General features: G+C 37.9%; 1 protein-coding gene across 11 annotated transcripts in view; it reads right to left on the minus strand.

Annotated features, from left to right (window-relative positions):
* FKBP5 (FKBP prolyl isomerase 5) overlaps positions 1-17,682 on the minus strand; it is a 114,496-nt gene that overhangs the window by 30,996 nt on the left and 65,818 nt on the right. For all 11 annotated transcript variants that reach the window (XM_026482736.4, XM_026482732.4, XM_048225775.2 and 8 more), the window contains 2 exons: positions 7,784-7,926; positions 6,714-6,828 (listed from right to left, as the gene is read on the minus strand). In XM_026482736.4, coding sequence (XP_026338521.2) covers positions 6,714-6,828; positions 7,784-7,926 — 258 coding nt within the window. The remainder of the gene's footprint in view (positions 1-6,713; positions 6,829-7,783; positions 7,927-17,682) is intronic.

A 17,682-nucleotide genomic window follows, 5' to 3' on the forward strand; every position in this document is an offset into this window, starting at 1 on the left:
AACTTGCATTCCCACCAACAATGTAGGAGGGATCCCCTTTCTCCACATCCTCTCCGGCAATTGTTGTTTCTTGCCTTGTCCATTTTTGCCATTCTAACTGGCGTAAGGTGGTATCTTAGTGTGGTTTTGATTTGAATTTCCCTGATGGCTAATGATAAAAAGCTTCTGCACAGCCAAGGAAATAGTAAAAAAAAACTAAGAGGCAGCCCACGAAATGGGAGAATATATTTGCAAATGATGCTACAGATAAAAGACTGGTATCCAAGATCTACAAAGAACTTCTCAAACTCAATACGTGAGAAACAAATAAACAAATCATAAAATGGGCAGAAGATATGAACAGACACTTTTCCAATGATGACATACAAATGGCTAACAGACACATGAAAAAATGTTCAAAATCATTAGCCATCAGAGATTTAAGATTCTTATTTAACTGGTTGGGCCCGCATCAGGATTTTAAAAGCTCCCCAGGTAATTCTAAATTCAGCCAAAGTTGAGTACTGCTACTAAAATTTACTGCCCCAGCTGTTCCATATTGTTTTATAACAACCCTGGTGATTGCCCCATAGCCTGCTTTGGCTCCCTTGCACCAGCTGACTGTGAGCTTGGAGTTCTGCCCAAGTTTGTTGAGAAGAATGGTATGTACCTCTGCAGAGATCTCCTCTACACCTGTTTTGAGTTGGGTTTCCTGAGTCTAGTTTCCATCAGTCCAATTTTATCTACTTTATATAGTCCAGAAATTTTTCATAATATCTAATCCACTTCTTATATTCTCCCTATTTTCCAGCCGACTGTGGATTTCTTACTCTTTTTAAAAATCATTCTCCAAACCCCTTGCCCGTCTCTTAAGAATTCAGCGGGATCTGGATAGGGAAAGGAGGTGAGAAGGAAGGGTATTCCAACAAACTGAATCCTGCAGATGGCTCTGCTGAAATGGTCATGTTTGAAAACACTGACAACTGTCTGCATTTTTTGCATTCAAATGCAGTGGAAAGCACCATGAGGCAAGAGAGCCACAGGCAGCCAGCATTTGATGTGTCTACTCTAAGCACCGAAGTTAACAAATCAAAAAATGTGAAAGATGGGGGACTTGGGGAAGGAGGAGTGGTAGCTATTTAGAGCCTTGTGCCAGTCAGATTAGATTTCTAAGAAAGCAAAGCTAAAAGTTAACAATGTGGCTACTGCAGGCAACTAAAGTATGATGACTAAAGTAACAGTCATCATCCCAAAGTCAATTAGACTACCTTAGAACACTGTGACTTTTTTTTTTTAATGGAAAAAGAACAAGATTGAATAAAAATTACAAGATGGTCATCTTAATTGACATAAGAAAAAGCACACTGGAACAGAATCTAAAAATTGATCTGCAATTAATAGGATCCTGACAGAGAGGGTAAAATTTCTTTGAGGGGTGTCCAGGTGGCTCAGTTGGTTAAGTGTCTGCCTTCGGCTCAGGTCATGATCCCAGGGTCCTGGGATGGAGCCCTGCGTCAGGCTCCCTGCTCAGCGGTGCTTTGTCTTTTCCCTCTGCCCCCCCCCCCCCCCCGCTTGTGCTCTCTCTCATTCTCTTTCTCTCAAATAAATACAATCTTAAATTTTTTTTGAGGAAGAATAAATCCTGTCAACTAATGTTAAGTTCTCTCCTCTTCCACATACAAAATAATTAAAAGGAAGCAAAAGATCACAATTCAGTAAAAGTCTTTTGATTCAGTCCATAACTTTATTCTCCAAAAACCAAACAAACATCCTGGATAAATAGTATTTAGGTACAATAAGTATTAAGAAGCTATAGAATTAGTTTGAAGACTTTCCTTAGCAACAAAGACAAATTAATCATGGGTTCCAGGTCAACCCTGGTAGAGCCAAAACGATTTGCTGATGAACTGGATGTAGGATATAAGATGAAGAGGAGTCAAGGATTTCCTTCCTTAAATCTATTTTCAGGAAGCAAAGCAAATTAAGCAAAATATAGAGAGTAGAAAGAAGAAATTAAATGTCCTGTACTAGGCACCTTTCTTCATTTAACTGTCACAACAACCTCTGTGGGTGTAAAAGATTATCATTCCTGTTTTACAGATGACAAATCTGATTGCCCAAGTAAGTCAAGTAAGTTGTCTAAAGTCCTAAGAATATCAAGTAGCGATTCCAAGATTCAGTATTCAAGTCTATCACTTCCAAAGCCTGTGTGCCCCTCCCCTGATTACTCACTGTACCTTTACACAAAAGTGACAGGCACTCTGTAACTCTTATGTGTCTATAATGATTTGTTATATGATGGATCATCACTGTCTCCTATTCTCCTTCACTGCAGAATTGGCTTTAGTTCTGGAATTTCTTCCTGGCTTTGAATCTAAGGTGATGCTATCAGAAAAGGCAAACTGGTCAAGACTGAGAAGACTTCCAAAAGAACAAGGTGATCGTGGTTTCGGACAGAGACCACTTTTAAGTCAACCTTCTGTCCTCCTCCCACACACGGTGAACTTGTTTCAAAGAGGGAAAGCAGGACACCTTACCCTTGATAAATGAAAATACATTTTTATAAACCTGATTAGTTCCAGAAAACCAAAAAGAACTTTTGGGAGAAAAAGTCAAAATAAACCACTTACTCTAAAATTTCCCAAGAAAGTACAATCCTAACAAGATGAGAGACAAAAATCAGTCATTACCCTTTCTTAAGATATTTGGAAACTGAAAAAGTAAAATGAGACAAAGAATTATTCAAATTTTTAAAAAATCCACTGATAGTATGTTAAGGGAAGGAAATAAAAGAGAAAAAATACAGGTACCTGCTTATTTCTGCAGAAGAAATACAAAAAATATAAACCAGGAACTAATGTGACTTGTGACCAACGGAGGTAGGTAGGAAGGAAGGTGGAAATAATGGGGAAATGGGAACAGGTTAGTAGAGATGAGGGGGGAAAAACACTTCTGTGTATATCTTTTTGGATAGTTTAGAATCATGGTAATGTTTCATCTACCCCAAACACAAATAAGTAGTCAACATCATCAACCAGTGTGTGTGGAACACAAACATAACGAATGAACATAAATGCATTAGGAAGGAATAGCATAACCACACTGAAGGGAGTGACAAAGAATAACTAACCGAAGTTGGAAAGCAGTGCTTTCAATGTATGCTCTAAGGCTCATGCCTAAAGGAACTATACACAAATATTTCCTATAGTTAGGAAGTTTGTTTTTCACAGGGTGTGGGTTAGCAATTCTAAAACTACTTTCTGTGTAAACTACAATTAAGCAAATAAATATATTGTGGATAATGAGAGTAACGTTTCTCACTGCTGGAGAAAGCAGTTTTAAATAAGCAACGGGAGAAGGTGAGAGTGAACCTGTGGTGCTGGATTGGAACTGGCAGTGTTAGTATGTACTCATAGTTTGCAATACATATACAGACTGATAAAGAATACATATAGTTGTGTATATATGCATATTGAGGCACATGTATTTCCTAGCTCTGTCTGCTTAAGAGGTTCTAGAAGCAATAACATTCCATAGTGTGAGTATACCTAGTACCCAGGTATCTTGGTTTCTAAATATTCTAAATATTAGAATATCTCTAATAAAAGAAATCAGAGCTCCTTGGAGAAACAGCAAGGAAGTTACAAAATGAGCCTAGAGCATCTTATACCAAAAGTAAGGAAGTACTGGGACGCCTGGGTGGCTCAGTTGGTTAAGCATCCAACTGTTGGTTTCAGCTAGGGTCATGGTCTCAGGGTTGTGGGACTGAGCCCTTGGTCGGACTCTGCATTTAGCATGAAGTCTGCTTGGGATTCTCTCCCTCTGTCTCTAAAATAAATCAGTAAAATCCTTTTTAAAAATAATTTTTAAAAAGATTTTATTTATTCACTTGAGAGACAGAGAGAGAGAAAGAGAGCGAGTGGGGGGGAGAAGCAGAGGGAGAGGTAGAAGCAGACTCCCCGCTGAGCAAGGAGCCTGACATGGGGCTAAATCCCAGGACCCAGAGATCATGACCTGAGCTGAAGGCAGATGTTTAACCATCTGAGCCATCCAGGTGCCCCATAAGTAAAATTAAAAAAAAAAAAAAAAAAAAAAAGTAAGGAAGTGCTTAAAAACCAAAGCAGGTATGTTGAAAACAACCTTCTAATGGCCAAACCTGGGACAATCTGAGCAACAAATAAGAATAGCAATGAATAATAACCCACAGAATCAAATAAATTCCCATGAGTCCTGACTATTATAATAACTGAAAAAACAGAGAAGGAGAGGCAGCTCTTCCTTTAGCAGAATTCCAATTAAACTGTAGAAGAACAACGGAAATAGAAAAATCACCATTAGGCAAATACTACAGTAATAACTGCTGCATACAGAAATCACTCATAGAAAAAAAATCATTCATGGATGCTAAAATCAATATGTGAAGGTGTGATGTAACAGAAGATCTCTGCATGGTCTCTTAGTAGTTCTCTCCCAACGAGATACTCAGTAAGGTAAAAATAGGAACTTTACAAAGGAGAAACATGGCTGACCCCACCTTAACCAAGGGACCCAAGTTAGTATCATCACTATCCTGTACCTCCTGATAATGATGAACTGAGAAGGGCACAACATCACTCCTATGGTATTTTTCAAAAAATGTGTAACTTCAATCTAATCAGACAAACCCAAACTGAAGTATATTCTATAAACAGCCAGCTGTCTTCAAAAGTGTTAAAGTCATGAAAATCACAGAAAGACTGATCAACTGTCACTGACTGGAGAGACTACTATCAGAGGGACTAAATACAGCGGTGAATCCTGAATCTGACCATGGACCAGAAAAAGGACATCAGTTTGGGAACTGATGATATTCACATAAGATCTGCAGAACAGTTAATAGTATTGCATCAAGGTTAATTTCCTGACTTTGATAGATGTACTGTGGTGAGGGAAGATGTGAACATTAGGGGAAGTTGGGTGAAGCATATAAGAGAATTCTCTGTACTAGTTTCACAGTTTGTCTATAAGTTGAAAATTATTTTAAAACAGAAAGCTAAAAATAAAGACTCCCACTGAAACTACTACTAAGAGCAAGATCTGATTTAATTTAGCCTGCCCCAAAGTTAGCTCTACAGTGGTGGCTTTGTGGCATTGTCTATAATTGGGAAAAAAGTTTTTCCTTTTATTTTGGTTGCCAAAAACCTCCAGTTTAAAAATATACATTATAAATTGTTGAATTTGGGGAGTTACTATATCATAGGGAAAAAATCTCTACTTTTGTATATGTTTGAAAATTTTCATAATAAAAAATCAAAATGTATGTTATAATCTTTTACATATTTGCTGAAGATAATTTTGTATCACCCCTGTAACTTTCATAAACATTTAGAATTCTGTCATGGAATGTTCAGGGGTAGTAGGACCTTAGAAATCAAGATGTCTACCCTGGTGTCACCGGAAAGGAAGGAAGCTAACCCCCAGAGAGGCAAGGGCTAGTTAGAGTCAGCCGAAGCCAGAATCCTATCTCCGACTCTTAGTCTAGCTATTTCTCCAACATTTGAGCTCCTCTTCGTGTATTCCAAAACTTATCACGAATGATAGCTACCTAAACACTTCAACTGCAATAGTACAATAATACTATTTATAATTATTTCCAACTAAATGAGTAACTCAATTTGAACTAATTTGCCACACTCATGGAAATGAAACATGGGTCTCAAATAGTATATACAAGGGTAAAGATAAGAAAATCAACCATTCTAATTTATTGTTCCAAATGAACTCTTTAAATAGGCCTTTTACCATAGTTCATATTGCCATCCTTGTTTGGTGCTTTGATTGTTTTCTTAGTGGAAGTATCTTTCCACATTTTCTCACAACTCTCTTTTTTAAAGTACTTCAGCTCAGTGAATGGCATCTTTCAAACATCTATCCAGGCAGAGAGCATCTACCGAACACCAAATGCATGTAAGGGACTGTAGGTGATGCTGGAAACAAAAAAATGAAAGATTCTGGTCCTCACGCTGTGTACTGGGGAAAAGGGCAAACACTGATTATAGTATAGGGTACATGATGGTATAGAGAACGTGCTCTGGGAGGGAGGAAGAATGATCAGGTATCCCAGTAGTATCCTTATTCCCAACTTAGCAAATGAAAAAATGGAATAGCTTTAAATCACCCAATAAATGGCAAAGCAGAACTTGAACCCAGTTTTCCTAGAATAGAATGAACACTATTATCCAATTTTGATCTAACTAAAACGAACTTTTTCATCTTGAGGAAAGCCGGTGAAATGGGTCGGAGAGCTCTGAAGTGCACCACAGTCTAACTGCTCTGTTTAGAAACTCCGTAACCTTGGGCAATTTATGCAACTTCCCGGAACTCACTTTTCTAACCTGGGGATAATAAATCTTATCTCGTAAGGTTATTGTGAGAAATAAATGAATAAATACGTAAGGCAGCTAACATAGTTGCTGGCACATGAAGGAGTCCACAGACTTGGACTTGATGGATGGGATGACCTTTTATTCACTTTCTGGGTCTACAGAAGCTGACACAGTACTTAGCATGGACATGTTGGATGAATATTTACCAAATAAAGTCACTATTAAATAAATGTTGAATTTAAAACTATTCTTGGGCTATATCCAATTGTTTATTACTATAAACAGATTTTTAGAAAGAAATCTCCACTTTGTCCCCATAAATGGAACCCAACTTCTAAGGACTAATTGCTGTTATTTAGCAATACTTACTTTCTACTGTTGCTCCTTCATTTGGGTTTGAATATCCTTCTCCTTTCTGTTTGATTCTTCGGATAATGCCTCCATCTTCAAATAAATCCTCTCCTTTGAAATCAAGGAGCTCAATCTAGAAAGGAAAAAAGAATTTGGCTGAGAAAAGACCAAACAGAGCCAACTTAACATACTTAAAGACAAGGGCAACCAATTCTCCTTTCATTTTACAAAATAAAACTCTTTTATATTTATCTATGCATCTCAGTTATTGGAAAAGTAGGAAAAAAGGAACACTGCACTTTCAATACCTGGAAAGAGCCTTCACGTAATGATAATGTCTAGGACTGCATCCTGCGGGGTTGCAGTGCAAAGACAGACAGGAAATACTAGGAAAGCTGCCTTGTGGGCAAGAAGCCAGAGCTACAAGGTGCTGGCCCAGAACTATTTTGTCTGACTCTAAAGGCCACCACCTTTCCACCCCAGATTCATGGAATTCCCTTTTTAAATGTAAAAATAAATCTTATCAATCAGGGCTACGACCAACTAAAGGTGTTTTTTACCTAGTTATGATGTTTCAGGCATTTCCTCCCTCAATTTTTTAAACAGATTTGGACAAACATATGTAATTCAACACAGGATGAATAACATTACCACCACCTACTGCTTCTAATGAAGAAGTGAGATCTGTGACAAATAGTGAACCTGTATAATACGAAAAAATCTTACAATCTGGTTTAGGTACATTTCAACACTAGCCTCCCACATTTCCAACCTGTCTTCTGGTCCATTTTGAGTATGTTATACTCACACCACTGACCAGAACCTTTATTTCTTAAGCCTGGTGTCTGTTGTTTATTTGGATATGACATTTCTGTGCCAGAAACACGCTTCTAAGAAAGCACTGGCACACACCCCTTGGGTTTGTGGGAAACAATTCAAGAAGCCAAGCTCCAAAATAAATAAGTTGGATCTGATTCTCAATAGCAAGCCTAGCTCCTTGTTCCACTGCTTGTTGCTTCAGAGCCAGCACTATAGTAGAACAGATGCTAACAAGGCAACGTCACACACACACACACACACACACTCACCTCAAAAAAGAGAGTTGCATTTGAGGGAATTTTGGGGAGACTGCCGGCCGAGCCATATGCATACTCTGGTTTGCAAAGTAAATGGCAGACCTCTCCTTTCTTCATGGTAGCCACCCCAATGTCCCATGCCTTGATAACTTGGCCTAATAGAAAGAAAAAGGTGGTTGAACGCTACAGGCCATATTTAAAAATATTTAACTGTCATAAACACAAGTTCAAACAAATTTCCTATTCTCTTTACATTACACACTCAGGAAGCAGGGGTTACAAAAGAACCTGGTAAAAAGCTACCCACTAAGAAATAAATTGTGATTTTTGAAGGTGATCAGAGTAGCTTCCCTGCTGAGAAGGATGAAAGTAGTATCAGTTTCTAAATTGCTCCCAGATTGAATCTTTGAAAAGCGGCAATAACATAATCTTTGAAATATATCTGGGTTGCAGTTGTTGCTTAATTTATAATTTCGACTATAATAATAAGGGCATTTTTCTAGGTATAGATAGAACCAAAACGGTATGGAATAAAATGGAATTTGTCCTAAGGAAGCTTATAATTTAGTTGGGTAGACAAAAACAACTAACAACTGGGAAAGTATAAATTGCATAAATTGGCCCATGAAAGATGTCTTCTCAAAATTTAGAAAAAAAAAAAGTTTTGTTTTTTTAAACAAATGATTATGTGTTCTTTTGTCAAATCACAAGAACTACTGAACTCAGATTCCTTTTTTCCTGCTTCCAGGAAACTAAATGTTGACTTTACTCAACTGTAGAAGTGTATTAGCCTATATAATTTTTTTTTCTGTTTTATTTGACAGAGAGAGAGAGAGAGGGCACAAGCAGGGAAAGTGGAAGGCAGAGGGAGAGGGAGAAGCAGGCTCGATCCCAGGCCCCTGAGATCATGACCTGAGCCAAAGGCAGACACTTAACTGACTGAGCCACCCAGGTGCCCCTAGCTTATGTAATTGTAATTATATCTTACAATAAGCAGTCTCAAATGCTTTGGGAAACAATAAAAAAATGTAGGCGATCTAAAGGGGTAAAATACAAAAATGAGGTCTGATGTCAATCAAAAACTTAAGGACTGACAGCGAATTCAGGTAAACAATGAATCCCAGTGGAAGTAAATTTTGAAGAAAGCTATTATCCTGAACTGAGAGCAGGTGATAGGATATTAGAATAAGGGGAACTCTATACCGAGGTTGGTAAGTAGAGATGCATTAAGCATTCGTGACTTATGACTAAGCTTGTCTTCATTAAGAATTAAAATTTTTCAAAAGATCAGATACTTATTTTACTTAAAAATTTGTAAGTTACATATGCTTATTATTAAAGCACACACAAGAGAGAAAGATATAAAGTGAAAGGATATCCATTCCCTCCTTGTAAGAAGCCACTGTTGTTCCTTTTATATCCTTCCTGTGTGTGCTGTCACTTTTTAAAAATTTTAAGATGCAAATGATAGCATGCTATACATTAAATTAGGCTTTTCATTTAATATATATCTTGAGGGACCTGTGTGGCTCAGTAAGTTGGGCGACCAACTCTTGGTTTCGGCCCAGGTCATGATCTCAGAGTTGTGAGATGGAGCCCGAGTCAGGCTCCATGCTGGGCATGGAGCCTGCTTGTGATTCTCTCTCTGCACCCCCCTTGATCTTTCTTTGTCAGTAGAAGAGAGAATATGCATCTTAGAGGTTAAAAGTGCAACCTGTTTTAACCTCAAACTATCTGGATTCAAATACCAGGTCTGCCCCTTACAGGTGATGTGCAAATTATTTAAGGGCTGTGCCTTAGCTTCTCATTGGCAAAATGTAGATAATAATAGTGTCTGCCATAAAATTGTTATAAGAATTATTAGATAAAACATGTCAAATGCACAGCATGGTGTCTGGCTTAATAAAGAACAGCAATCATTATCGGGGTGCATATAGGCTCAGTCAGTAGAGCATGCGACTCTTGATCTTGGGGTTCGGAGTCCAAGCCCTATGCTGGGTGTAGAGCCTACTTATAAAAATAATAAATAATAAAAGGACAGCCATCATCATCATCGTAAATACAAACAGATCTACCTCATTCTAAATGACGGCATAATATTCCAGTCACTCTCCTACCGAGAAACATATTTTGTCCATATATGATTGTCTACTTTGTGCAAGTATATTTGGAGGGTAAATTCCTAGAAATGCAAAGGTGATGTGCATTTTCAATTTGACAGACATATTGCCCAAATGCCCTTCCAAAATGGCTACATCAATTTATATGCTCACACATGGTTCTACTGTGAAAACAGCCCAGAATCATCAGGTGAAATGTAAAGTCTCCCGTTGATAGGTTGGCTTTCCTGTCACGGATTCTCCTCAAAGACTGCTAGGTTTTAGAGAGGGCCCTCGAGAACATTTTTTTTTCTTTTTTTACTATCAACTCTGATACTTTAAGACATACTTCTTCAGGAAATCTTCATATTGTGGGAGTTACTACTGTGCATTTGTTCAAGACATTTAGCCAATTACCGAGGAACAAAGGTATAGCTATTAATACAAAGATGGCCATTCGCATCTTCCTTCCAAGGACCATGGAATGTAGTATGGCTAGTGGAAGAGAAAGATACATGCACTGTTTTTGTTTTAAACAAATCATGGTAAACACTAACACAGAGTATAAACAAGGGGCTTTTGCTTTTGGGTGGGGATTAGAGCCATCAGCAAAAGCTTAATTCACAGATAAGGTCTGCACTAGGCCTTAGAAGTCAGAAACATTAGCCTGTCAATTAAATCCATAGGAGCCTCAACCTAAAAAAATCATGCCCGCGCCTTTGCTTTTTTTCTCATTTGGGAACATAAAGCTGCTCTTACATCGAGATCCCATTACTGAATGAAACACTGAGCAAAGAGCCACACTGGTATGAACACAGGTATATATTTCTAAAATTGCCAATTGAGAGACTCTTCTTAAAAAGTATTTCCTCTTGGGCACCTGGGTGGCTCAATCGGTTAAGCATCTGCCTTCGGCTCAGGTCATGATCCCAGGGTCCTGGGATCAAACCCCACATCGGGCTCCCTGCTCATCGGGGAGCCTGCTTCTCCCTCTGCCCCTCCTCCCACTCATTCTCTCAATCTCTCTCTCTGTCTCTAAAATAATAAGTAAATAAAATCTTCAAAAAAATTATTTCCCTTTGTTGTGATGAGTACCAGCTATTGTATGGAAGTGTTGAATCACTATATTGTATACCTGAAACTAATATTACACTGTATGTTAACGAACTGGAATTTAAATAAAAACTTAAAATAAAAAAGAAAAAAATATACTTCCCCAATTAAAAAAAATACAAAACACACAAAAAATAATAATATATACTCATGATAGAACTGGAAAATACAGAAGAGCATAGAGTATATTAAAACCTCTGAAATCCCAGCATCTGGGGTAAACTGTCAATTCCCTGGTTCATTTCCTTCCGAATGATATATGTACATTTTGTTTGCATTTAAAAATTTTACATATTCATTCTTAAAATTCTGGTCATAGTTTATTTGGTTTTGTGATTTCCTCTTTACATTTCATTCTGTATGAGCATTTTTCTTGTTAAAAGACAGTATCTAAAAAATGACTTTTAATAACTATATACTATTTCAGCTTTTGATTATAATCTCATCACTTCCATTAATAAACACTCAGGTTCTTCTTTTTTTTTTTTTACTATTATAAAGTTTTAATGAACAATTTTGCACCTAAACCTTCATGTAGCTGTTTTTTTTTTTTTGTTTTTTGGTTTTTTTTGAGTAGTAAAAGCCTGTTACCTGACAATCAGAACTATAGTTGGTAGGTTAATTTAAAATGTTGCCTCAAGTGAGGAATCAAAAAAAGAACATATACATACCTCAAACATTTTTTTTTTTTTACCTTAAACCACGTCAAAGTATATTAATTCACTAATCTTTGCTACAAGGTCAACTCCTTGTCTGTGAGTGTGGCCCTGGTGATAAAGAGTTCCACGTCTCGTTTACTGTATACATCATATTTACGATATATCATTTCAATTTACAATGTGGGTTTAAAGTGGACTGAGGACCAGATACTTGTAAAGCAATCAGTACAAAGAACCCTTCTGGTAAAAATGTGTTCTGAACGGCCTACTTGTTTTTGCCTTTTACCCATCCCTAATTCAATAGCAATTTAAAAAATGCTTTTAGCAATTCACCTCAGTAAGTCTTTCCAAAAATGTTCAAGTTTTCATTGAAATAATCCCTCTTTCTTTCTACACTAATTTAAGTGCTTTATATACGATCTAATTAAATTCTATAATTACAAGAAGCACAATGGATATAAACAGGTTTCAACTGATTCTTACTAAGAGGAAGAAAAAAGCAGCCCCTAACATCTGGAAACTGCTTGATACTGACATCTAGGCCTTAATGATGTCTGAAGCGGGCCTGGGGGAAGCTAGGCCATGCTATTCTCCTGTTGGACATAAACAATCTCACAAAACATCAACATCAGACAAGGTCACTCTGAGACCATGAAAAAGTGAGACAAAACAAAAACACTTCAAAATTTTGTCTGGACAAAAAATAAGGTCATTGTGCAACCTACAAAATACCAAACATCCCCCTCTCCTGGCTGACAGGAGTGACTGCTGCTTCTCCAGCAGGTATAGCTTTAGTCTCTTGTCTATTCAGCCTGCCTCCTAGATAAGATTTATTAAGATATTGAAGAATCGGCCCACATCCTAACAATATCCCATCCAGAGCAAAGACCCTCTTCCTTTTTTTTTTTTTTTTTTAAAGATTTTATTTATTTATTCGACAGAGATAGAGACAGCCAGCGAGAGAGGGAACACAAGCAGGGGGAGTGGGAGAGGAAGAAGCAGGCTCATAGTGGAGGAGCCTGATGTGGGGCTCGGTCCCATAACACCGGATCACGCCCTGGGCCGAAGGCAGACGCTTAACCGCTGTGCCACCCAGGCGCCCCAAAGACCCTCTTCCTTAAACCTTTTCCCAAATCACCTAATACAAGCCCAAATTCTATAATAAATCCTTTTGAACACTCCTACTGAAATACCCCACATTTCCCATATGCATTTTCCCTCCCTACAATGAGTAATGAACCCAACTTGTTCAGTGACATCTGTGTCCCCAGTGGTCTGTGGCTGGAGGGCACTAACAAGGCCCACTCAAACTGGCTGAAGCAGAGTATGGACCACAAGCAGAGTATGGACCACACCACAGAATAGGAAAACAGCAGTATCACTCATATTTGCAAACAGAATGGAGAGCATAATTAGTCCACAGTTGGTTAAGCAAGCTTCTCCCATACTTCCTTAGGTTCAATTCTTTGGAGCAGAATTATGGGGTCAAAGCATAAACATTTTTAAGATTCTTAATCTTTAGGATATTTTGATCTTTAGGATCATAATTATAGGTATAATACACCAAGAATACAGAATTTGTTCTTACACTTGATCTGGACTTCAATTATTAGCTCAAACGCAATTTATCAATTTCAGGAGTCCTATTTCATTTGTAACAATATCTGAAGTAAAAATATATATTTAAAGAAATGTATAATGTAGCTATCCCTCAGTTCAAATGCTTTCTATATATAACTAACTGTAGGCAATTGGAAGTTTAAAAGTATACAAAAAGCCCAGTATAAAAGCAATGAACTGTACTTTTTTTCTTCCTTCTGCAAAGTGTAATCAAAGAATACATTTTAAAATACAAAATTTTGGGGCACCTGGATGGCTCAAGTAAGTTAAGTGTCCAACTCCCGATTTCGGCTCACGTCGTCATCTCAGGGTTGTGAGATTGAGCCCCTTGTCAGGCTTTGTCAAGCTCTTGTGCTGGGTGTGGAGCCTGCTTTGGAGTCTCTCTCTGTCCATCCCCACCCTCTCCCTCTCTACAAACAAAACCAAAACCGAACAAACCAAAAAAGCCCATAAAATTCGGGCACCTGGGTGGCTCAGTGAGTTAAGCATATGCCTTCGGCCCAGGTCATGATCCCAGAGTCCTGGGATCAAGCCCCACATCAGGCTCCCTGCTCAACTGGAAGCCTGCTTCTCCCTCTCCCTCTGCCTACCTCTCCCCCTGCTCATGCTCTGTCAAATAAAATAAAATTAAATTAAACTAAATTAAAATAAAATTAAAATTAAATAAAATAAAAATAAAATAAAATAATCTAAAAAATAAAATAAAAAAATAAAATTAAAATAAAATAAAATAAAATAAAAAAATCAACTCATAAAATTTTATAGCTTCAATGTAGGTTCATCAATTTTAACAAGTGTACCATTCTGGTGGAGTATGTTTGGGGGGGAGGGGAGGCTATGCATGTGTGAGAAGGGGGCGTATAACGGAACTCTGTACCTTCTGCTCAATTTTACTGTGAACCTAAAAATGCTCTAACAATAATGTCTATTAAAAAATCATATTAACACATTTTAACGGAAGCAACCCAAATATCCATCAATAGATGAATGGATAAAGATGCAGAATAAGATATATATACATATACACAATGGAATATTACTCAGTCATAAAAAAGAATGCAATCTTGCAATGTGCAACAATATGGATGGATCTAGAAGGTATAATGTCAAGTGGAGTGAGTCTGTCAGCGGGGCACCAGGGTGGCTCAATTGGTTAAACGCCCGACTTTTTTTTTTTTTAATATTTTATTTATTTATTTGACAGAGATAGAGACAGCCAGCAAAAGAGGGAACACAAGCAGGGGGAGTGGGAGAGGAAGAAGCAGGCTCATAGCAGAGGAGCCTGATGTGGGGCTCGATCCCACAATGCCGGGATCACACCCTGAGCCGAAGGCAGATGCTTAACCGCTGTGCCACCCAGGCGCCCCAGGTGCCCGACTTTTGATTTTGGCTCAGATCATGATCTCAGCGTCATGGGATCAAGCCCCGTGTTGGGCTCTGCCCTGGGTGTAGAGCCTGCTTAAGATTTTCTCTCTCCCTGCCTCATCCCTTCTCTTCCCATCTCTAAAGAAAGAAAAGAAGTCAGTCAGTCAGTGAAAGACAAATACCATATGATTTCACTCATATGTGGAATTTAAGAAATAAAACAAATGAACAAAGAAAAAAGACAATAAAACAAAACAGACAAAACAAAAAAACCAAAACCAGACTCTTGAATATAGAGAACTAACTGGTAGGTACCAGAAGGAAGGTAGGTGGGGGGATGGGTAAAATAGGTGAAGGGGGTTAAGAGTACACTTACCATGATGAGCACTGAAAGTATAGAATTGTTGAATCACTATATTGTACACCTGACACTAATGTAACACTGTATGTTAGTTATACTAGAATTTAAATAAATAGATTTATAAAATAAAATAATCATATAACACATTTTAAAATATAACATTTTAATTTAATCATGGAATACTTTCATCCACAATAAAATATAACTATAGTGACCACTTTAGAACATTCTAACATTTTTCTTTATTGATTTAAAACATTTTAAAAATTGTGGTAAAATACATACAAAATTTACCATCACAACCATTTTTAGGTGTGCAGATCAGTACTGTTAAGTATATTCATTGTTATACAACCAGTCTCTACAACTTTTTCATCTTGCAATGCAATGCTAAAACTCTACCCATTAAATAACTTCCCATTTCCTCCTGCCCCAAGCCCTTGCAAGACTTTCATTCCACCATTTCTATGAATCTGATTACTCTAGATTCATCTAGATGTAAGTGGAATCATATATTATTTGTCTTTTTTTTCCCTCAGATATTTATTTTTAGGTAATCTCTACACCCAACATGGGACTAGTCGAATTTACAACCCGGAGATCAAGAGTCATATGCTCTACCAACAGAGCCAGTCAGGAGACCCACATAGTATTTGTTTTTTTCATGACTGGCTTTTTTGTCTTAGTGTATTCTCACGTTTCATCAGTGCTGTCACGTGTCAGATTTCCCTCTTTTTTAAAGGCTGAATAATATTCCTCTGTGTGTGTATGTGTGTGTGTGTGTGTACGACAAAATATTCATTCATCTAGCGATAAACACTTGGGTTGCTTCCATCTTTTGGCTATAATGAGTAATGCTGCTACAAACATGAATATGCAAGTATCTCCTTTTTAAAAAATATTTTATTTATTTATTTGTCAGAGAGAGAGGGAGCACAAGCAGGGGGAGCGGCAGGCAGAGGAAGAAGCAGTTTCCTCACTAAGCAAGGAGCCCGATGTGGGCTCGATCCCAGGACCCCAGGATCATGACCTGAACCAAAGGCAGACACTTAACTGACTGAGCCACCCAGGTGTCCCATAGTATGCGAGTATCTCTTGGAGACGCTGCTCTCAGTTCTTTTGGGAACATACCCAGAAGTAAAATTGCTGGGTCATAGGGTAATTGTATTTTTAATTTTTTTGAGCTACTGCCATACTGCTTTCCATCTTGGCTGCACCATTTTACATTCCCACCGATAGTGCACAAGGATTTCAATTTCTCCATAACCTTGCCAACCCTTGTTATTTTCTTACCTTTTTTGATAGTAGCTGTCCTGGTGAGGGTGACGTGATTTCTCACTGCAGTTTTTATAAGTTTTTTTTTTTCCTTTTTTAGATTTTATTTACTTGAGAGAGATAAAGTGAGCGAGAAAGGGAAGGAGCAAGGGGAGGGGCAGAAGGAAAGGGAGAATTTACAATAGCACCAAAAACCATACGTTACCTTGGAATTAACTTAACCAGAGACGTAAAGGACCTATATTCTAGAAACTATAAATCACTCTTGAAAGACATTGAGGAAGACATAAAAAGATGGAAAGATATTCCATGCTCATGGATCGGAAGAATTAACATAGTTAAAATGTCCATGCTACCCAGAGCAATCTACACTTTCAACGCTATCCCGATCAAAATACCAAGGACATTTTTCAAAGAACTGGAACAAACAGTCCTTAAATTTGTATGGAAACAGAAAAGGCCCCGAATCTCCAAGGAACTGTTGAAAAGGAAAAACAAAGCTGGGGGCATCACAATGCCGGATTTCGAGCTGTACTACAAAGCTGTGATCACAAAGACAGCATGGTACTGGCACAAAAACAGACACATAGACCAATGGAACAGAATAGAGAGCCCAGAAATGGACCCTCGGCTCTTTGGGCAACTAATATTTGATAAAGCAGGAAAAAACATCCGGTGGGAAAAAGACAGTCTCTTCAATAAATGGTGCTGGAAAAATTGGACAGCTACATGCAAAAGAATGAAACTTGACCACTCTCTCACACCATACACAAAAATAAACTCCAAATGGATGAAAGACCTCAATGTGAGACAGGAATCTATCAAAATTCTAGAGGAGAACATAGGCAACAACCTCTACGACATCGGCCAAAGCAACCTTTTTCATGACACATCCCCAAAGGCAAGAGAAACAAAAGATAAAATGAATTTATGGGACTTCATCAAGATTAAAAGTTTCTGCACAGCCAAGGAAACAGTCAGAAAAACTAAGAGGCAGCCCACGGAATGGGAGAATATATTTGCAAATGACACTACAGATAAAGGACTGGTATCCAAGATCTACAAAGAACTTCTCAAACTCAATACACGAGAAACAAATAAACAAATCAAAAAATGGGCAGAAGATATGAACAGACACTTTTCCAATGAAGACATACAAATGGCTAACAGACACATGAAAAAATGTTCAAAATCATTAGCCATCAAGGAAATTCAAATCAAAACCACACTGAGATACCACCTTACGCCAGTTAGAATGGCAAAAATAGACAAGGCAAGAAACAACAATTGTTGGAGAGGATGTGGAGAAAGGGGATCCCTCCTACATTGTTGGTGGGAATGCAAGTTGGTACAGCCACTCTGGAAAACAGTGTGGAGGTCCCTTAAAAAGTTAAAAATTGAGCTACCCTAAGATCCAGC

The sequence above is a fragment of the Ursus arctos genome, unplaced genomic scaffold (genome assembly GCF_023065955.2).
Source record: "Ursus arctos isolate Adak ecotype North America unplaced genomic scaffold, UrsArc2.0 scaffold_31, whole genome shotgun sequence".
In the NCBI taxonomy this organism is placed as follows: domain Eukaryota; kingdom Metazoa; phylum Chordata; class Mammalia; order Carnivora; family Ursidae; genus Ursus; species Ursus arctos.